This window comes from Podarcis muralis, chromosome 3 (assembly GCF_964188315.1).
Source record: "Podarcis muralis chromosome 3, rPodMur119.hap1.1, whole genome shotgun sequence".
NCBI classification, from domain to species: Eukaryota; Metazoa; Chordata; class Lepidosauria; order Squamata; family Lacertidae; genus Podarcis; species Podarcis muralis.
Window position 1 is genome coordinate 8,571,506 of NC_135657.1, and position 22,209 is coordinate 8,593,714.

Here is a 22,209-nt window from a genome sequence, read left to right on the forward strand (position 1 = left end):
TTTAGGCTGTGGAGGAGCTGTTTAACCTCATGCAACTGTTTGTAGCTCAGAGGCCAGATATGAGAGAGGAAGAGCTGGAAGACATTAAGCAGTTTAAGAAAACTACCATAAGCTGTTACCTTCGCTGCTTAGATGGACGGTCATGCTGGACTACTTTAATAAGGTACCTCACTTTTGGAATATTGGTATAAAAGAAATTCATGGACCATATAAAAAGTTGAAATCTGGTAACTGCACACACACAGAGGGAGAGAATGTACAAAGGAGCCAAGCAGTCATGATTGTGCTTTCTGCTATTTTGTGAATATTAATTTCGTTTAGTGCCTACAGTGCTGGGATCCTCCCTGCTGATGTGCGCATCCCCCTTTATTTTTGTTTCCCTAGGCACCAAACAAATGTGGGTATTTCCCCTTTTCTCTCCTGCACTCACATTGAAAACTGGAGAGATCACACTGAAATTTGCTTATGTACCTTTGTGTTGCATAGTTTTCTGTTTGGCACTCATTCTCCCCCGCAGAGCGCATTTTCCAGGGGTGAAGGAAAGATACATCATCATTTTTAATGCAAGGCCTGTCACCAGGATCGAGAGTGAATAATTATATTTGATACACCATGTTCACTGGCGGTTGTTCCCAGGTCTTGCTCTTGGGCTGCCCATAAGAATCCAGTTGGCCACTGCAAGAACAGGCTGCTAGACTAGGTGATCCATTGGCCTGATGCAGCAGGATCTTCTTATGTTCAGGACACAGTGCCACATTTTGCCCTCCCAGTATGCCTGCTCCTCCCTTGCACCTATTTTCAAAACGTCACAATCGCTAATAAAAAAATAATTTAAAACAAACAATATGGTAGCATGCTTGAGCTCATGTTTCTCCCTTACTGTTTTCTCCCCCTAGTGCCTTCCGAATATTACTAGAAACAGATGAGGACCGGCTTCTTGTTGTGTTCAACAGAGGCTTAATCCTGATGACGGAGGTAAGAATATCATTCCTATTGTTTGTGGGGGGTTTTAAAAAAAAACTTGTGCTGAGGAAACATAACAGAGTAAATTATATGAGGACACTATATTCATATAAATGCTTTTTGAAATGTTAGTAACATGCTTATACTACTTTCTAATATATATATGGGGATGCGGGTGGCGCTGTGGGTAAAAGCCTCAGTGACTAGGGCTTGCCGATCGAAAGGTCGGCGGTTCGAATTCCCGCGGCGGGGTGCGCTCCCGTCGCTCGGTCCCAGCGCCTGCCAACCTAGCAGTTCGAAAGCACTCCCGGGTGCAAGTAGATAAATAGGGACCGCTTAATAGCGGGAAGGTAAACGGCGTTCCGTGTGCGGCTCTGGCTCGCCAGATGCAGCTTTGTCACGCTGGCCACGTGACCCGGAAGTGTCTCCGGACAGCGCTGGCCCCCGGCCTCTTGAGTGAGATGGGCGCACAACCCTAGAGTCTGTCAAGACTGGCCCGTACGGGCAGGGGTACCTTTACCTTTTAATATATATATATATCTATTTGCAGTCCTTCAACACATTGCACATGATGTACCACGAAGCCACAGCTTGCCACGTAACTGGAGACCTGGTTGAGCTTCTGTCCATATTCCTTTCTGTTCTCAAGTCCACCCGGCCATATCTGCAAAGAAAAGGTTTGGGCGTTATTTATTACTTATATTTACATTTCTCTTTTAAAAATGAAAGGGTGGGGGGTAGCCGACGTATAATTGCCAGTATAATTCAACGATTCATAGCGGTCGACTGACCAAACCATGTTGTTGTATTTGCAGATGTGAAACAAGCACTGATCCAATGGCAGGAGCGAATAGAATTTGCCCACAAACTTTTAACTTTGCTAAATTCATACAGCCCCCCGGAACTTAGAAACACTTGTATAGGTAAGGTTTATTTGGGTTAGCGCCGCCCAAAGGCTTGATGAACAGTTAACATTTAAGAAAGCTTTCTATTAATCAGTCTTTTTTTCTAAAGCTGGGTGCTCACATGCAGGCATAGAACATACAAAAATGGAGGGGGGCATTTCAGAGTGGAGGGGGCTTGATGGTCGAGACCCTCTTGTAGAAAAACATCAAAGGCTGCTAACAGTGTCCCCATCCATCTCCAGGTGCGTGTTTCACACGTGCTGCCCAAATGCCCCCGTTTATAGCCCAGTTCATACTTCCCTTCTCCCTTAGACTCTTCAGTGACACATGCATTCAGCCTGAAATGATTGGTGGATGTGGGGAGGAGAAGGATCTGGCTCAGTTAAAGCACCTAGGTTTTTCCAAACACCCATGCCTGTAATTTCTACCATCCGAAGAGCATCGCACAGATTAGCTGTGGTAGCTACTGGAACTGTGCATCGGATTCAACCAAACCAGGCATATCTGGAGAGGGACGTGGGCATTGGGTGAGTTGGGTACAGACAGCCACGGATTGCTGTGATTCGGGTTGGATGGCCGGAGCAATTTGTGACTGTCGGGAGGCAGGGGCATCGGGCAGGAGAACCATGTGAATAGGACAAGCTCTACCTGACGGGCAGCTGCATCTCGTCAGGATGAGTTAGGCCCAACGTAGTGGTTCTTTCTGCCTGATGCCCTGCCCTGCAGAAGCAATGCCTTCTTTCAACAGCTGTTGAGCAGAGCCACTGATCCTGTGGGATACGGCAGCCGCTTCACAAGCATCTTTCTTTCAGGAAAGCTGCTTGCAAAGCAGCACATCTTAAACCCTCTTTGAACCTTTTGCTAAAAGAGAAGATTTATGCAGGGTATTTCACTTTTGTCAAGTGAGCAGTTGACCCCAGACCTATATCTTGAGAAAAATGCAAAACCAATGTTTGCTTTGCAGATGTCCTCAAGGAGCTGGTGCTCTTAAGCCCTCACGATTTCCTGCACACTCTGGTTCCATTTCTGCAGCACAACCATTGCACATACCACCACAGCAACATCCCAAGTACGTGTTTCTGGTTGAAAAGGCCTGTTGTTAACTGTTTGCGTGTCTAGCCCAGGATTTTGTTGCAGGATTCAATTGTTCTGAGATTTCAGATTTCCCCCAAGACAAAAGGCAGCCCAGGAAGGTGAGGGGTTCTCCCTTTTGACCTCAAGGGATATGGCTTATTTAAGTAATTTCAAGCATACTTTTACTGGGCTGACTTTATCAACAGGGGGAGAAGACATAAGGAATAGTCTGATTAAAAAAAGAAAGCAGAGCAGCTTTGTACATAATACCTATTAGATGGGCAGGTACTAGGCCAAGGCTTTCTCAGTGGTAGCCCCATGCCTTTGGAACTCCATTCCTGTGGAGATATGTACAGCCTCATCATTGCAGGTCTTTAAAAAACACACCTCTGAAGACACCTTTATTAATATCTCTGTTTGGCTGAACTGTACTGTAGTTAAAAACAACGCTTTAAGCTGGTGATTGGGGTGTATGTCTGTTTTGTAATTGGATTGTGTCTTAGAGTCTCGAAAGCAACCTTTTGAGGGCAATTTGCCCTGAAAAGGCAGGTTAAAACCTTGTGAATGAAAATACAGTGGTGCCTTGGGTTACATACGCTTCAGGTTACAGACTCCACTAACCCAGAAAAATTACCTCGGGTTAAGAACTTTGCTGCAGGATGAGAACAGAAATCGTGCAGTGGCAGCAGCGGGAGGCCCCATTAGCTAAAGTGGTGCTTCAGGTTAAGAACAGTTTCAGGTTAAGAACAGACCTCTGTAATGAATTAAGTTCTTAACCCGAGGTACCACTGTAAATGTTCATCACAGCATCAGAACAGGAGGGGTAGTAATAAAGAGCAGGAATCACCTGGGAACAAATGAGGGTGAGATGGTGGGTCGATATCTCAGCCCAGGTGCTTGCCCATGACCGCCACTTGTCATCACGCAGGCTCCCATTCCAAGGAGCTTGGATAACAATTGGGTAAATTATAAACCTGCCAATAAATGGTATTGGTAACATGACTACATGTTGATGGGAATGATTGCAGTTGCTGATGCAGTTGGGTTGCACCTGAGGAGGTGGTGATGCGAAGTTTTAAGGAAAGTTTCTGCAGAACAAGTAAGGTTTTGGGAAAGAGTCCACAGTGTCAAAAAGCAGCAAGGATTGGGCGGGCAGGCAGGGTCGCTGTTCTAGCAAGCAGGTGAGATGGGCTTTGGAAATAGCCGGTACTGGGGCAGATGGTGCAAAGATCTCAAGGTGGGGGGCACTAAGATGTTTGGTAGCAAGCGAGGGATCCCATGTTCTGCGCTTGCCTCTCACGTTGCATTTGCCTGGATGGGAAAGAACATGCGTGGGAGGTGCTTAATCCTGTCGCTCTCTCCCAGCCGGCCTTCAAGAGCAGGTTTCCCAGTCGAGCAGTTGCAAACAGCTGGTGGGGAGGGATTGCGAATGAAAAGCAACCAAAGTGACAAACTTCCGTAGCCAGCACCTTTCCCATCAGTCTAAGACTTGGAAGCTTCCTGTTTGCCTCTGACCTTCTGGCTCCAGCCTCAGGTTGGGATGCCATAACAAGGAAAGTGCTAAATATTTGAATGGAACTAAATACTGAGTCTGGATCTTGTGTGTGCGCGCACACACACACACATTTTTGTTTTTATTGTTTTTAAGAACATTACTGGTTTAAGTGTCAAGCTGCATAGATTAAATGCCTGTTTTTTGTTCTCTAATTTCTGTTTCAGTGTCTCTTGGTCCTTACTTCCCATGCCGTGAAAATTTGAAATTGATAGGAGGCAAAAGTAACATCCGCCCACCTCGCCCTGAGCTTAATATGTGCCTCTTGCCTACTATGGTTGAAGCCAGCAAGGTACATCTGTTGGGGAGGGGCTTCTCGTTGGGATTCCTGGTGGGGTTGAGCAAGGCTCCAAGACTGCTGTGCCTTGGAAGCAGTGGACTTCGCTCACAGCTGGTGCTGAAGACTGCTGTTAAATGTTGTGCATGTTACAAAATGCTGGCAACTAGTCTGCTGCAGTGGTGTGTTAATAAGAAGGAAACTGCTTTTGGAAGCAGGATGGAGAATACTTAAATCTTTCCTCACCGATCACTTCCGTGCTCCAAATCTTTCTTTCACATACACACACAGGGTTCCAAATACGTTTAAACTTTGTGCAATAGTTGAGGGTGGCTCAGGAGGAGTGGGGAAGTCGTGGGCAGGGGAAGGGTTAAGTGCAGATACGTGCACAGAGACATTCGCCAGTTAGTTGCTTTTCCACTTCCACTCTTTTGAAACCACGTGGCAATAAACCCGTTTCCCTTACACCTTCAGGGCAAAGATGAAGTTTATGACCGCATGCTGCTAGATTACTTTTTCTCGTATCATCAGTTCATCCATCTGCTGTGCCGAGTTGCCATCAATTGTGAGAAGTTCACAGAGACCTTAGTAAAGATGAGTAAGTACAGAAGTGACGCTTCTCCCTAAAGAATCTCAGCACCCGGGGGGTGGCAGCTGTTGCTTAAACAAGAGACTAAATGCAGCAGTGTATTTAAAGCCTTTCAAGTGTACCTGAGCATTTCATTGAGCAAATCTTTCATTGTAAGGCTCTGGGTGGGGGATTGGGAATCCATAGCTACAAGTCTCATTGTGCCTGACCATTGGAAATGCTGACCAGGCTCACGGGAGAGAGAGACCCTGTTACGCTGCCAACCCATTAAGACCTAGCCTTAAATAGCAGTGAAAGCAGTGCAGAAAATTAATTAAATAACAAACAAAAAGAGAGATTTTCCTTCCTGAGGTTCAGGCTAGGAAGGAAAAATCTCCATTTGTTTATTTGTTTGTTTGTTTGTTTGTTATTTAATTAATTTTATTTATATTCCATCCTTTCCCCAAACTTGGACTCAATGCAGCTTACAAAAATTCAAATAACATGGATAAAATTAAAAAGCTAAAAATATATAAACAACGGTGGTTAAGAAGTAGTTAAGGTATTATAGAATTAACGCTATATACTGTAAAAGCAAATCTATGAACATACAGATAGTAAAAACAGCACTATGTTTAAAATGTGTTTTTGGGGGTGTTATTGGGTTGTTGTTTTTATTTTTATTATGTGGTTTTATATTTTGATTTTATTCTGTGAGACCCTGAGACCTCTGGGTATAGGACAGTATATAAATTCAATGAATGAATGAATGAATGAATGAAGGCTCTTTCCTTAAAAACAGCCAGTCCCCCCAGTCCTGTCAGAATAAAACAGTCTTCACCTGCCAGTGGAAGGACAGTAAAGAGGGAGCCCATATAACTTTTGTGTATATTGCTGATCATTTATCATGATCTGAATGAAAATGTTTTAAACCTTCGGAGAATGTTCCAACCCGCTGAAATTGCTGCTGCTTCTCTTTCCAAATTGTAGGTGTCCTCGTCGCATACGAAGGCCTGCCTCTTCATCTAGCTTTGTTTCCCAAACTTTGGACTGAGCTTTGCCAAACTCAGGTAAAATGTTGTGTGCTTCGCAAGCAGCTCTCAGTCCTTGACAATCTTCACTTAAAATGATCTGTGGTAGCAGGTGTTGTGAAAGACCTCTGCCTGCCTGAGACCCTTGGGAGCTGCTGCCAGTTGGAGGGACACCATTGGGCTAGGTGGCTAGAGAGTCTGACCTTCGCATAAGCCCAGCTTCCCATTTACCACATGTGAACCAATGTAAGGTACAGGGACCCCCTGACCATTAGGTCCAGTTGTGGCCGACTCTGGGGTTCCGGCGCTCATCTCGCTTTACTGGCCCAGGGAGCCGGCGTACAGCTTCCGGGTCATGTGGCCAGCATGACTAAGCTGCTTCTGGTGAACCAGAGCAGCGCACGGAAACGCCGTTTACCTTCCCGCTGGAGTGGTACCTATTTATCTACTTGCACTTTGACGTGTTTTCGAACTGCTAGGTTGGCAGGAGCAGGGACCGAGCAACGGGAGCTCACCCCGTCGCGGGGATTCGAACCGCCGACCTTCTGATCAGCAAGCCCTAGGCTCTGTGGTTTAACCCACAGCGCCACCCATGTCCCACTGTGAACCAATGTAGCTCTAGCTATAAGCAGTCCAGCAGGTGCTGCTATTTCCTATGCAAGCACCTTGTGGTTCGTAAAGCGGCCTGCAAGTGCTGAGGAACCGTGGCAACTTTGTGCAGCACTTCTCTGCTAAGCTGCCTTCGCAAGCCCTGCTGGAGTGAATAAGTGTTGTCTGGTGCATTTGTGCAAAAAGACTGCAGCCGTTGTCTCCAGCAGCAACACAAAACTGGCACCGGTTTTGAAGTCTTTTCTTTCTCCCTTCAGTCTGCCATGTCAAAGAACTGCATCAAGCTCCTGTGCGAGGACCCTGTGTTTGCAGAATACATTAAATGCATCCTCATGGACGAAAGGACCTTTCTCAATAACAACGTTGTGTACACTTTCTTAACGCATTTTCTTCTAAAGGTATGTCCATCAGGCATCTGTGTGTGAGTTGCTCAGTGCACCCTCACAAAGCTTTGACTCATATTAATTAGACCAGAGGTTTTCAACCTTTTTTGTGTCCACGGCTCCCTTGACTGACTACATTCTTTTTGCGGCACCTCTGTGGGGCTCAGGAGCCCAGTTATGTCACCCCATGCCTGCGGAGCTGGCAGCCCCACACTCCTTTTCAAACACCCTCCCTTGTGGAGCGTTCCCTCAGCCTCCTCTCCCCTCTCCTTGGGAGTCCTCTGGGCAGTCGCTCCCGCTGCCCCTTCCCCTGCCCTAAAGAGAGGTGCCTCCTCACACTGCCCCACAGGGACCTGGGAAGTACCCTCTGGCCAGCCCCAGAGGCACCATTTGCCTGGGGGGGGGGGCGTTGTAGCCAGGGCTGCTGCTGCAACAAACAGTCGTGCAAGTCTTTGGGATGCTGAGATGAGAGAGCATCAGAGGAGGAAGGGTCCTCGATCACACAGGGTCCCCGGACGTTTCACCGTCCATTGATCCCTGTGCCACCACTTTATTTCTCGCTGACACCACCCAGGCCCTACCTGGTACAATACTGAGTCCAGTCAGGGTTAAATTGGAACATAAACTTTTGTTTATTTATTGCAGTTTAACAAGCGTGTGGTTTCATAAACGGTATCGGTCAATTACAATAATGGTTTGCCTATCCAGACCTATAACTTCCGCTACCTGCTCTCACTCACTAAACCACCTCTCAGATATTTACTTGTCTTCCTAGCTCCTACCTGTTCCTGACTCAGCTTATTTCGCTACACTAACTCAACCCATCCACAGACTCTATCCCAATTCACTCCCACTCCAACCAGCCACCCAACTCCCAACGAACTCCCCCCTTTGCCCCTCCCAGAGCTAGTTTTATAGTCCCTCTGACTCCACCCCCGGGTCCTGATTGGGTAACCTGTTTAACTATTTCACCTCCAGCACTCTCATATGTTAACGTCACAGCCGTGCAAGTCTTTGGGAGGCTGAGATGAGAGGGCATCAGAGGAGGAAGGGAAGGAAAGAGGCCAGTGTTGTCCGTGGCACCCCTGACTATCATACAAGGCACCCCAGGGTGCCACAGCATGCTGGTTGAAAACCACTGAATTAGATCGTAACCACACATAGGCTTGGTGTGATTGAAGAAAAGGAACACTCAGCTGTAAGATGCTGGGTGGACTCCTAGACTGTAGGTAGGATGCTTAGAGCTTCTGCTGAGTTTGTTCCGTAGGGAGTGGGATGGAAGGTGTTTCGTATTTCCGTCTTATCTAAGAAAGAAAATCCACACACTTCCTTGCAAACGTGAGGACAGAATACACACATGGCTGCTACTTCTGCAGTCCACTGACCAATTGAAATAAGTCACAGAATCATAGAATTGTAGAGTTGGAAGGGACCCTGGGGGTTATCAAGTCCAACCCCCGGCAATGAAGGAATATCAAAGCACACATACCACTTCCATAGCTGTGTTGACAGCAGCACTGTGATCACTTGAATCAATTGTGTCTCATGAGCCAAGTTTAAAAATCATGTTTAATTTTTTTACAGGTGCAAGGGCAGGTTTTTTCTGAAGCAAATTGTGCTGGAGTAATCAATAATTTGGTTACAAATCTGATCAACCAGTATCAGAGCTTAGAATCAGATTTCGCCAATCAGCGAGTTGAAATTTTTAAAGCAAGCTCCACTTTAAATGGGGTAAGTTACCTCTCTTCCCCCTTCCCTTTCAGCTTAAAATAAATACCAGAGGTTTATTGTCATTCTGCTGTGCCTTCAGTGTATGTTTCTAAAAGTCATAACTGAGTTGTTGTTGTTGTTGTTGTTGTTTTAAAAATGCCTGTATACAGTCTGTTGGTCTGCTATATTCTTTTTGAGATGGGCTGGGGAAATTCCTCTCAGTATTCCAAGTTGGAAAAAGAATGGCACATGGAGTTGTACCAGGATTGATGCTGGTCTCATGTCCTGAATTGTAATTAGCAATTAAACCACCACTTTCTAGGTTCAGACCTAGTGGGATATTGCGGTTTAGCGAGCAGAAATAGAAGCGCCAAAATCAGGCACACAAGGGAACACAAGAAGGTATACAAGATAGTTTGAGAAACCATGGTTTATTGGGCTAATACTATTACCTCTGAACCAGAGCTGTGACTTCACTGGTATGACTTGGCAAAATTTAGATAAGGAAGCCAGGATGTGTAGCTAGAAGTAATTAATGTGTGAAAGTACCCCTCAGTGAGCTCTGTGTAGACATTGATTGTTCTGAGGAGGCTGGATGAAGATAATCGTGCAGGCTTTAATTGATTAAGCCATTGATTCAGTTAGCAAACATTTTCATATGGGTAAAAAAAAAAGTGAAGATGTGAGCATATTTGGTGTTCATTCAAATCATGCATGTGTGCATATGTGATAGCACACACCAAGCTTAAAGGTGAGGGTGCCTCTTTCAAGATGCTGTGTTTTATATATTTATCTTCCAAATTTTTAAAAAATGAAATGTGCCTGTTTAGCCAGGGCACCTTATTAATTGCTTAAACATTTGTTTTTAATTTAATTGAACATTGCAGTCCCAATAAAACTGTGGTCAGTATGGCCTGTCCTCTCCCATGGCATCCTATTAAGTTCATTATCTGAGCATAAGTTGCTTGTTTAAAGTTGTCATAGTGTAAAATGATTCAGGTGTTTGTTCTGCTGGGATGCAAACATCTTACAATCCTTTCAGCAGCATTTCAATGTTCCCACGTCAGATCTTTCGGAGTTTAGAACTGGATCTTCATTAAGTAAGTGGATTTTTCTGGATTTTCTTTTCCAGGACCTTCGAGCCCTCACTTTGCTGCTTTCTGTGCACACCCCCAAACAGCTGAACGCTGCCCTAATTCCAACACTGCAAGAACTGTTAAACAAATGCAGGACTTGCCAACAACAGAAGAACTCGCTGCAGGAGCAAGAAGCCAAAGAAAGAAAAACTAAAGGTTTGTTCTGGAGTGGTCCTTGACTCCCCACCCCTCTAGATGCTGATTTGGCTTCTGTTAACTGCATTTTCAGATTTCACTAGCTCTCTTTATATTGATTACTTGCTGTCCCTTTGCCCAGTGTTCTTACTGGTATCCCATGAAATGCCAAGCACCCCCCCCCCCTTTTAAAGCAGCTAACTGGGTTAAGCAGTTGTAAAACTGGAGCGCTTTGATGTTGCTACACAGGTAAGCAGAAACTGTGTCCAAATCAAGCCATAGCCTGTGTTTCGGAGCATGCGTCATGTTGGAGGCATCTCCCACTCTGACTTGGATACCCATATATTGGCCATAAACACATCCAGGATATGAGTAATGACATCCTCCTGGCTAAAGATGTTTGAGATGCAGTGAGATGCCTTCACAATAGGCATCTATACCCAGGAGGCCAGATGATACCTTAGAAAGCACAGTCCCATTTCCTAACCCAAGGGCAGCCAGCTTTTTTTCCTTCTTGCCAAGGGATATCAATTGCTGGACAGGCCCAGAGCCAAATGTGGGTGGCTAGCTGAGCTATCTTCTAGTTGCAAGCATTTGCCCATTGTTCTAGTAGCTGGTGAAGACAATTTTTGACTCTCGTTGAGTCTAAGAGCGAAGCATAGCTCAGGAAAAAAGTGCCCTTGCCCTGAGTGTCAGAAGTTTGCTATGGAGCAAATCAGATGTGTGTATGACAGCATGCTGTATTTCGACCTTATAGATGATGAAGGAGCTACTCCAGTAAAAAGAAGACGGGTTAGCAGCGACGAGGAGCACACAGTAGACAGTTGCATCAGTGATCTGAAAACTGAACCCAGGGAGGCCTTGACTCCAACTAGCACCTCAGATAACGAGACCAGAGACTCCTCGATCATTGACCCGGGCACGGAGCAGGACCTGCCCTCCCCGGAAAACAGCTCCGTCAAAGAGTACCGGATGGAAGTTCCGTCTTCGTTCTCGGAAGACATGATGCTAGCTGCCCGGTCGCAGCATGGGGAGGAGCAGCCAGGCAGCGGTAGGTTTGAAGAATGTAAAGAGCTGAAAGAGCCACCGAGCTCGAAGGATTCCAACGTTGTTGAGGATGACGCAGAGTTCCCCTCCACATCCATTTCTGCTGTTCTGTCTGACCTCACAGATTTGAAGAATTGTGAAGGTCAAGCCTCGCAGGACCCCGAGTCTGGCTTGTCGCTCAGTTGCAGCCATTCCAGAGGACTCTTGAGTCACATGCAGCAGCAGCAAGACATTTTAGACATCCTTTGCAGGACCATTGAGTCTACGATTCATGTGGTTTCGAGGATATCTGGCAAAGGAAACCAAGCTGCTTCTTGACAATAGAGGAGCATGTCTGCTTTTAAAGTCTTTTTCCCCCCTTCAAAAATGCTGTTTGTATAAGTTTTGCTTATTTCTGTTTTGTGCTTCAGTTTGTCCAGTGCTTTCTGCTTGAATTGCAAGATTAAATTTATATGCTTAATTCTTGGTCAGGCAGAACTCCAGATTAAAAAGGAAAAAAATTAGCATCTACCGTACACTTTCTTAAAGGGCAATCAGATAATGAATATGTTTTATGTAATTCAAAGTTCACTGTAGTGGCTTTCATTTAATATGGCTGTCTGGGAGAACAGGGTCTCCTCGCCCTGTATGATGTAATTTAAACTGATGGCATTTTTACTGTGTATAATATGGTGTCCTCTGTGCCAGTTTTGTACCTTACAATAGAGGCAAATTGCCTCCAATCGCTGTGGTTTTTATTATCAAAATTAAGTTTACTTGTATACTAAACAACCACAAGAAATTTGATTCTGTAAAGAATCCTCTAGCTGTGGCCTGACAGTATATATATAAATATATATATATATGGTGCTTTATTTAACAGAATACCTGTGGAGGAAATAAAGCACACTTGATGTAAAATTAATTGTTTTATTTTTATTGACATGACCGATTGCTATTCTGTGCACTTCATTAAACTGATTGTGACGACTTTTCATTCGTTTTTATATATGTTGCCTCAGTGCTCCAGTTTTATTTATTTTTTTACCAAAGTTGCAAGCTAAGAGCCTCACCTGGATGACTCGGAACTAGTCTGGGATATGATAAATTGGACCCGGTTCTTGTTTATTGTTCTCCCTCTGGGGGAATAAGTTCATATGCTGCATGTGCCCCCTCCTCCAGATTGTCTGACCCACCTATCTTCAGAGACTTGGCTGGGTTTCAGGCCTAATGAGCACAGCCGCTTATGCCCCATAGGTCCTACTCCATGAAACCATTTGCAGAGACTAAAAGCCCCTGCTCCCCAACTTTATGTTGCCTCCTCCTCAGGGTTTCTTGCAAGCAGTCAGTCTGTGTCTGCTTGCAACCTGTCTTTGCTTTTCTTGTTTAATACTTCTCCTGGTTTTGGGAGTAAGAGGGAGGGGGCACCCATGACTTCACTCTCCCGACTCCCTTCTCCCACTCACTGGATTCTACTTTTGCTTGACCTCTCTCTGCCAGACTCTCCCAGCTCACTGAGCCCTGTTACCCCATCAGCTTCCAACACCTCTTCCCAGTCTTTTCAATCTGACCACCCATCATCGTCCCACCACCATTCCCTGGGCTCTGAGCCTTTCTTCCTTTGGTGGTTCCCCAGCTGGTTCCTCCCACTGTTCCTGCGCGTCTTACCAATCTGGTAGCCAGTGGATGTATTGGAACATTGTCTTGCCTCAGCAATAGCCTAGACGAGAGCCAACAAACTGAAACTCAGCCCTGCTTAAAGGGGGGACCCCTGACCATTAGGCCCAGTCGTGACCGATTCTGGGGTTGCGGCGCTCATCTCGCTTTATTGGCCGAGGGAGCCGGCGTACAGCTTCCGGGTCATGTGGCCAGCATGACTAAGCCGCTTCTGGCGAACCAGAGCAGCGCACGGAAACACCGTTTACCTTCCCGCAGGAGTGGTACCTTTTTATCTACTTGCACTTTGACGTGCTTTCAAACTGCTAGGTTGGCAGGAGCAGGGACCGAGCAACGGGAGCTCACCCCGTCATGGGGATTCGAACCACCAACTTCTGATAAGTCCTAGGCTTTGTGGTTTAAGCCACAGTGCCACCCGCGTCCCTTCAGCCCTGCTTAGACATGGGTATTGTTAGTGGGCAGTTCCCTAGACCGGATGGATGGGAGGCTGCCTGCCCTGGATGGGGTTACACTCCTCCTGAAGGAGCAGATGCGCATCTTGGGGATACTTCTGGAAATCTTGCTGTTGCTTGAGGCTTAGGTGACCTTTGTGGTGTGGAGCGCCTTCTATCAGCTTCCTTGTGCTGTGCTCCAAATGTCTGTTATCTGCTCTGGTAACCCCTAGGTTAGATTACTGTAATGCCTTAGACATGGAACTGCCTCTAAAGATAGTTCAGAAACTTCAGCCGGTGCAGAATTCAGTGGACAGGTTGGTTGCTAGGTCAGGACCATTTGAGCATATTGCACTGATCCTGGCCCAGTTCCACTGGCTGCCAGTTAGTTTCTGGGCTCAATTCAAAGTGCTGGTCTTGACCTATAAAGCTTTAAACAGCTCAGGACTGCAGTACCTCAAGGACCACCTCTCACGACCTGGACCCTGTGATCATCATTGAACGCTCTTCTTCATGTGCCTACTTCACAAGAGATCCGGATGGCAGTGACACAAGAATGCCCCTTTTCTGCAGTGGCTCCCTGTTAGTGGAATGCCCTCCCCAGGGAGGCTCATCTGGCACCTTCATCATATATTTTTAGGCACCAGGGAAAAGCATTCCTCTTCGAGGCCTTTGGCTAATTAAGCAATCTCTGCATCAGGGAGGGGGGTGGGGGAATTGTTTTTGTTTGTTACTATATGTATTGTGTGTTTATATTCTAAATTGTCCTGTGATCCTTGGATAAATGGTGGTATAGGAATGTAATTATAATGACACACCATGTTATAATTAAAAAAAAACCACCATTCAGGAATCACCTTATAGGTACATTTGGGAGTTAACTGTATTTGACTAAGCCTTTTGTAGAACCTGTTTTCATGCATTCTGTGTCCAGGGCAGCTGTTTATCAGCTCCATCTGGTATGCAGGCTGAGAACCTACCTGCCAGCAGACTGTCTTGCCAGAGTGGTGCATGCTCTAGTTGTCTCTCGCTTGGACTACTGCAATGCGCTCGTATGTGGAGCTACCTTTGAAGGTGACCTGGAAATTACAATTAATCCAGAACGCGACAGCTAGACTGGTGACTGGGAGCGGCCGCCTAACACCGGTCTTGAAAGACCTACCGTATGCTGGCTCCCAGTACGTTTCCAAGCACAATTCAAAGTGTTGGTGCTGACCTTCAAAGCCCTAAACGGCCTTGGTCCAGTATACCTGAAGGAGCGTCTCTACCCCCATCGTTCTGCCCGGACACTGAGGTCCAGCACCGAATGCCTTCTGGCAGTTCCCTCACTGTGAGAAGCAAAGCTACAGGGGACCAGGCAGAGGGAATTCTCAGTAGTGGCACCTGCCCTGTGGAACGCCCTCCCACCAGATGTCAATGACAAAAACAACTACCAGACTTTTAGAAGACATCTGAAGGCAGCCCTGTTTAGGGAAGCTTTTAATGTTTAATATATTGTATTTTAATCTTTTGTTGGAAGCCGCCCAGAGTGGCTGGGGAAATCCTGCCAGATGGGTGGGGTATAAATAATAAAAAATTATTATTATTATTATTATTATTATTATTATTATTATTATTCAGAAGCACACCACCAATGCAATGCAAAGTTTGGGAGATAATGCCAATATAAACACAGATTTCTTTTATTTTTTTTTATTCACCAATAATTTGTTTCAATGCCGTAAGAATTTAATGAGTTAACAGCTAACATGTTGGTGGAAAGGCCTGCTACTAACTGTATAGGACTTTTCTGCTACATGAGAATATACAAATACAAAAAGCATGTCGAACTGACTTATAGTGGATGTTGGCCTGCAGTAAGTGGCGTTTTCACTTCAATATTTTATCGTGATGCAGTCCAAATGTGTTTCAGCACACACATACAGAATCATGAGCTCTGCCTAAGTTTCAGAACTCTTAGGAAAATGTACACATGCCGTTTGGGCTTTTCACTTGCTGAGCAACGTTAAAGTAACCATTGCAAAATGTCCTTTATGCAGGCCGATCAATTTCAGCTTTGTTCTCAAACTTTCCCTGTGGCATCGCAGATGGATTGTGATTGCGTGTTGGTCATAAGTGAGGGGAAATGCTTACCCATTTCCCCAGTTGGCATGCAGGAGGCATCCAAATTACCTTCTGCATCAGCTAGGCCAGGTAGGGACATTTGGCCAGTACCACATGGCTTCTCTGTTACTATGGGAAAGGCTCTGCAGAAGCCATTCAACTCCTGCAATGGTCCTTGTGAGCAATCAGGCAGCAGCAGTGGCACCTCAACCACGATTTCGGCTCCTGCCTTAATTCGGTCAGCAATGGTCCTAGGGACCCATTCACTCCATCTTTGACAGAGTTCAATCAGCTCACATCCATTTATGATACCAACAACCTTGGTATTTTAACATGTTATGCTGCTGTAGCAAAACACTGAATACAAATTTGCCTTATACCCGAATCAGACTGCTGCACCCCATAGTTGCCTTTGACTGGACCTAACCGTCCAGGGCTCATTTACTTTTTAAAAGGTAAAGGGACCCCTGACCATTAGGTCCAGTCGTGACCGATTCTGGGGTTGCGGCACTCATCTCGCTTTATTGGCCGAGGGAGCCGGCGTACAGCTTCCGGGTCATGACTAAGCCACTTCTGGCAAACCAGAACAGCACCGTTTACCTTCCCGCCAGAGCGGTACCTATTTATCTACTTGCACTTTGACGTGCTTTCGAACTGCTAGGTTGGCAGGAGCTGGGACCGAGCAACGGGAGCTCACCCCGTCACGGGGATTCGAACCGCCGACCTTCTGATCGGCAAGTCCTAGGCTCTGTGGTTTAACCCACAGCGCCACCCGGTCCCTAGCATTTACTTTTTACATCTAGCCAAATATTTGCTTTAGTGGCTAGCAGTAATTCCCTGGGCTCTAAAGCAGAAGTCTTCCCCAGAACTGCCACTGGAATTGAATCTGGAACCTTTTCTCTGCAAAGCCATGTGCCCTGCTATCGACCTCTGACTTTAGCAGGGGCTCCTCTGGCACTGGGCCCAAGCGATCTGGAAGCTGGCAGGAGAGGGTGGAGAAAAATACTGAATGCAGCCTACACAGAACCCACAATAAATCAGATGAAAATGGTATGCTACTTCAACTTTATTAACTCGTATTTGGATTTTTTTGTGTGTGCACTAAACATCTGGCAAAGTGTTGCTTTAAGCACAAACATTTGGCGCATCTCTTTACACAGCTTTGAGAAGAAAAAAATCCCTTGAGTTCATTACTATAATATACCATTCATCATACTTAGTCTACAACTTGTTTACATACAGCAGCTTACTTTCCAAGTCTCAGTCATGAGAACTAGACATTTGCTCCATTATTATTATTGTTGTCATAATTTAATGGATACACTGTGAGGACTCCCGACCCTAGAAACCAGATTCTCTCTTTGTGGCATAACACACAAACCAAGATTCCTGTCCATAGCTTTGCTTAGTCATATTTGGATGCATTTAAGATGAAGCCAGCTAAGAGTCACTGGGTACTTTTTCACTGTTGGTTAAAGGGGGGGAGGGCATAGCAGACATCACTGCAGATGACAAGGAAAAACAGAATTAATGCTCCAGTTCAGAAGATACCCTTTCAGGCTCCTTTCATACATTCGCTTGGTTCCCATGTTAAAATAAATGATGGCTTTAATGTGACTGTGCAATGCACTAGCACATGCTGTCAAAATTATGGGTCGATTACTCCTGCCTAGGCCTGCCTTCTTGTGTCATTCAAATCCAGTTCCATGGTTTCTTTCACCTAAATAAACACCATTAGTACGAACAAACCAGGGCTTCCACTTGTGGTTTTTGAAGAAACAAACCATAGCCCAGTTTTGAATGACATGACATGACAAGCCAGGCCAAGGCTTGATTCTCAGTAACATGGCTATGAGGAACAAAGCATTCACAATTCCACATTTTTTGTTCACATTTAAACATAGTTTATTTTAACTTCAGTTTAATGTGACATGCAAACCAGACCATTGCTTTAATAATCAAATTCAGTAAGTGGGCAAGGTGGCTTAAAAATCAAGACTGTTCATTTTGAAAGGGTATTGAGCTGTGGGAGAGATATATCTCAGTAGGGGGCAAAGGGAAGTATGATCCATGACCACAGTTTGAAACGTCCAGGTCTTGTTCTTGTCTCCTGCCAGTTGTTGTTTTTTTAAAAAAAGGAATTGTCACTGAAAACAAAGGATTTCCCTCTACTCTCTGCAAGAATTGCTACAAGATGGATTCCATTCCTTTAACTCAGCTGGAATGATCAATGCAGGTTCAGAAACAGACCGACAATGCAAGACCTTTGTGCACAAATGCCTCTGCAAAAAATATTTGTATAAAGAGGTGTATGCATACAAAATGTACAACACAGGCAACAACAGAAGGAAACCCCCTTGTGCCAAAATGCAGATAAAGGACCCTCTTGGATGAGCACAAAGTGGAATAAAAATGGTATGAAGAATGCATCATGCTCAGAATGCAAAGTAACTCTACATCCAACAAAAAGTAGTGGCACTTGACAATTGGCATATGAACTGCTGCCCACTCAGCTGGGGCCACAGCAGGTGAAACGAACAGCCTTTTCCCAATCCATCAGACGTACACAATTGTATTTGCTTCAGAATATTGGATGTGCTCTCTATCAGATGTAGGCTACCTATGAGGTTAGGCACAACTCCTGAAAATGGCCCAAGCAGAAGTATAGCATGAAATATATTTGGCCCTGCTCTGTTCATCTGCACTGTCCTGCAGCCAAACACAAGACTCAGCAAGAGTCACCTGTACCCACTAAGGATTATGGATTGCAGAGAGAGAGCAATATATTCTCCCATGCTCAATTGCTCTTCCTTTTCCAGGAATGGCTTTTTCCTTCAACACTAAAGAAGCCTCGGTTTGAACCACCTCCCAACATGCCCAGCTTCCCTGGATGCCGCCAGGAAGCTTCCTGCCAGAGGGAAAGGACCAGCTAGCCATCTTTATTCAGTGTAAACTTAAGCTACATTAAAAAGGCGAGAGGTGTCAACCTCTTTGGAGCCACCCCACAGCCAAGTCAGCACAAGCAAGATTCGCCTCAGCCATTCTAGTGGAGTGCAAGAAAAAGCGAGAGCCACACAGTATCCAGACAGAACGCCGATAAAAGGCCAAGGCTTGATTCACTCCCAAAATTTCAGTAGCACGTGAATATGAAATAACCCCAGTTTGTTAGCACCACTCTTTCCGACCCTCAACAAAATGAGGGTGTTAAATTCGTTTTGTAGGTTTATAAGTGCACCATTGCTTGGTGGGGGGCAGGGGGGGAATGCACTTGGTTTAATATAAGAAATGGCGTATTTACAACTCATTAAAAAGAGAATAATTTACATGGCATTCAGTCACTTGAAAGCTTTAGGAAGAGGCATGCCCAGGTTCTGGAGTCCAGTGCAGTCCAAGGAGGCAGAAAAGTGCTTTGGCTTCTGTTTGACGGCTTTGTGTGCAATTGTTTCTACGTGGGACGGCCTTGGCCAAAGCGACTTTTAATCCTAGATTTAAGAGAAATACATGGGGTTTTTTACACACAGAGAGAGAGAGAGACAAAAGGTGCCATTGAAAGTTATTCACAGCAATGATTGTAACCGGCTCAGTGGTCATTAATTGCCAATTATAGAACAGTTCATTTGATACAGGCATAGGCAAACTCGGCCCTCCAGATGTTCTGGGACTACAACTCCCATCATCCCTAGCTAACAGGACCAGTGGTCAGGGATGATGGGAACTGTAGTCTCAAAACATCTGGAGGGCCGAGTTTGCCTATGCCTGGTTTGATACTTTAGTGACTTCTGGTCATCTGCACATTGTCATTAGTGATTCAGTATTAATATTAACTAGACTAGAACATTATAACACCAGCACCAGAAAAATAAAAATAACTGCCAGTTAGGGTGGTGTGCTTTTTAAGTTTAGAACTGACCAAAGCAAGCAAGTAATGCATAATTAGCATAAGGAATGTATTGGTACTAAGAGAACCCCCAAGTAAAATCCCTAAATCAGGTACAGGTCTTGCAAATTAAATTAAGTCGCAGCAGCAGTTCACAGAACATTCTGGGAGTTATTGTGTCAGAGTGGAGATACCCTAATTGTAGGGGGAAGTCTTGCTTGCCATTTCATATAAAGGATTTGGCAGAGGAACACTTTGATAAGATTTTGTCAAGACGCCTTGCTTCTCTCATCTTTTCCTCCCCATCCCATTTGAATTAAAGGGTTTACCTCATATTTTTTTCTGGGACGTTCTGGCGGGTGTTGACCTGTGCCGCTGCCCTGATCTGAGCTTCAAGTCTTGCATAAATCCCAGCTGCAGACTGAAAGTCGCAATAGACAAATCAAGAAAGTGTTAACCAAATTGCGCTTTATTTTTTAATGCATGCACCAAAAGGCAAGTTAGGAGGTAGAGTCTTGCTAACCAAGGGTGAAAGTGGGACAGAGTTCCCCCCAGCACCAACCCCAGACTCACTTCTTTGTTCTCTTTTGATTTTGTCCGGTCAAGCTCCCCCAGCCTCATTTTTATTAGGTGTCCGGTTATTTCGACCATCCTCCGCTGATCTGCAAGCAACATGAAATAGCAACAGAGGATCAGAAAGGGCTTTTCTTGTGCCGTGCCGACACCACTGTTGCAAAGCAAGAGGAAGAGGTACAATTGCCTCTGCCAATCACGCTTGCAAAGATGTCACTCCTACATCTACCTTTGTATCAGTTTAACAATCATGCCCCTCCCCAATAATACTGGGAAATGCAGACTGGTAAGGTGCTGGGGTTTTGCTGCAGGGAGATCCTCCCTGCCCCAACACTACAAAGCTACAATTTCCTGGTGCCATAGAGCAGTTTGTGTGTTTGTTGTGCATATGCTACATACACAAGGGGCCCTTCATCCCAAAATTTCAGAAGTTCCTCATTTAGCAAGTTCTTCTGTTAAGGTGGGTTAAGCGACATGACCTGGGAAGCTTCCTTTCATAGGAGCTGATTCTGTGCACGTCAGAGAAAGCACAAGAGGCAGTTCAGTTCAGCTTGTCAAGTATATATCCCTAGTTACTTTTTATGAGGCCTATAGGGCTCCATTGGCATTAGAAAAGGAAGTACAGCAGTACCTCTGGTTGCGAACGGGATCCATTCCAGAGGCCCGTTCGCAACATGAAAAGAGCACAACCTGAAGCGCTGTATCAGCGCAGCGCAATTTGGTGCTTGTCCGCATACGCGAAGCGCAATTTAGCACTTCTGCGCATGCATGAGCGGCGAAACCCGGAAATAACCCTTTCCGGTACTTCTGGGTCACCGCGGGACGTAACCTGAAAGAACGTAACATGAAGCAAACGTAACATGAGGTATGACTGTACAGGCACAATTTCTCTCTCATGGAACCCTGCCATATCCATATTCACGCAGCTGTGGAATGAAGCTTTTCTTTATTTCCTGTTGCTACACCACGTAAGTCAGGCAAATGTTTTGGAAAATGTATACCTTACCTTCCTCTCTCTGAGCATCCTGGTTGAATCTAAGTGATCTGGATGCGTCCCACTTATTCTGCTGCATGCTGACACTAATTAAACAGCAGAGAAGCCATGAGAAACAAAAACCAAAGCAATCAGCACAATTTTGTTCAAAAGTCAGGCACCGTTCATAGGGTCACAATTGCTTACTGCTCTCACTTGAAACCACCTCTTGCTTTCTGCAGGGACCTCTGGAATACGGGGCAAAGTCGTTCATTCAGTCGCCATGCCAAAACCATGGCTTGGCACGCCAGAAATAAGCCTTGTGCTCACATACTCCTCCTCCTCCTCACATGTTCAGTTAGTTTGCCATTGCATCCAAGCCAGAAATGCAAACTACTGTTTGAAAGCTGGCTTGTAGTTGGTTTGGAGATGATACACCAGCCACATTTTGTCTGTTTAGGTATAGACTATCTGGGCATTCAAAATCCTTGTGTGCTGTTCCAAACTGCATGGGGAGCCTCCATAGGTAGAAGGGCTCTCTCCCACTTTCACCCTCAAACGCATGGGGAGCTCTAAACAGTGTAAAAGTGATGCTTGGGTGCGCAGGGCTTGGCAATGAATCCTTGTTCACTGCCGCATGTTTGTTTTCACCTAAGGAGACTGAATGCCCAAACAGGACTTAGGTTTTCTCTTGAACAAGGAATAAACTAACTGAGAATGTGAAGGAAGGAAGAAGCACATGAGTGAAAGTCTCATACCTGTAGCACAAGAACTATGCTTTGGCATTCTGTGCGAACCAGTCCAATGAGTGGGGATTATCTTTTCCTAAAAGCATTCTTTATCATTGCTGAATTGACTGCACTGGATTCCCGTTTAATCTTAAGGAGAATGAAGAACGAACCTAAATTGCATCTGGTGTCCAGAGGTACGCCAGCTCTGAACATGAAGGCTCAGCTTAACCATCATAGTCAATAGCCACTGAGACACTTACACTTCATGGATTTGCCTAAGCATTCTAATTGCATTTCCTTTAAAAATCAGCCAAAATATTAGTTGAACGCATGATAGATAAAGCAAGGATATGTACAATTTTATAATATGCAGAGAACAATATGTGCAAAGAAATCAGAGAGGGGAGCTGAGGGAAGTCCTTGGTGGGGGGGAGAGGGAGGGGTGGGGGGAAAGAAAAAATAATGTGATTATTTG

The 22,209-nt window shown here is 45.3% G+C and overlaps 2 protein-coding genes across 10 annotated transcripts in view; one reads left to right on the forward strand and one right to left on the reverse strand.

Moving 5' to 3' along the window:
- USP34 (ubiquitin specific peptidase 34) overlaps positions 1-12,364 on the forward strand; it is a 103,932-nt gene extending 91,568 nt beyond the window's left edge. For all 3 annotated transcript variants that reach the window (XM_028725173.2, XM_028725174.2, XM_077925420.1), the window contains 12 exons: positions 6-163; positions 897-975; positions 1,514-1,640; positions 1,779-1,886; positions 2,833-2,937; positions 4,662-4,786; positions 5,246-5,369; positions 6,330-6,409; positions 7,237-7,377; positions 8,947-9,093; positions 10,205-10,364; positions 11,101-12,364. In XM_028725173.2, the coding sequence (XP_028581006.2) occupies positions 6-163; positions 897-975; positions 1,514-1,640; positions 1,779-1,886; positions 2,833-2,937; positions 4,662-4,786; positions 5,246-5,369; positions 6,330-6,409; positions 7,237-7,377; positions 8,947-9,093; positions 10,205-10,364; positions 11,101-11,708 (1,962 nt within the window). In that variant the 3' untranslated portion in view covers positions 11,709-12,364. The remainder of the gene's footprint in view (positions 1-5; positions 164-896; positions 976-1,513; positions 1,641-1,778; positions 1,887-2,832; positions 2,938-4,661; positions 4,787-5,245; positions 5,370-6,329; positions 6,410-7,236; positions 7,378-8,946; positions 9,094-10,204; positions 10,365-11,100) is intronic.
- A 4,264-nt stretch (positions 12,365-16,628) lies between these two features.
- The window catches only part of SANBR (SANT and BTB domain regulator of CSR), a 35,759-nt gene continuing 30,178 nt past the window's right edge, over positions 16,629-22,209 (reverse strand). For all 7 annotated transcript variants that reach the window (XM_077925421.1, XM_028725151.2, XM_028725153.2 and 4 more), the window contains 4 exons: positions 21,037-21,110; positions 20,031-20,119; positions 19,787-19,878; positions 16,629-19,062 (listed from right to left, as the gene is read on the reverse strand). In XM_077925421.1, coding sequence (XP_077781547.1) covers positions 19,026-19,062; positions 19,787-19,878; positions 20,031-20,119; positions 21,037-21,110 — 292 coding nt within the window. In that variant the 3' untranslated portion in view covers positions 16,629-19,025. The remainder of the gene's footprint in view (positions 19,063-19,786; positions 19,879-20,030; positions 20,120-21,036; positions 21,111-22,209) is intronic.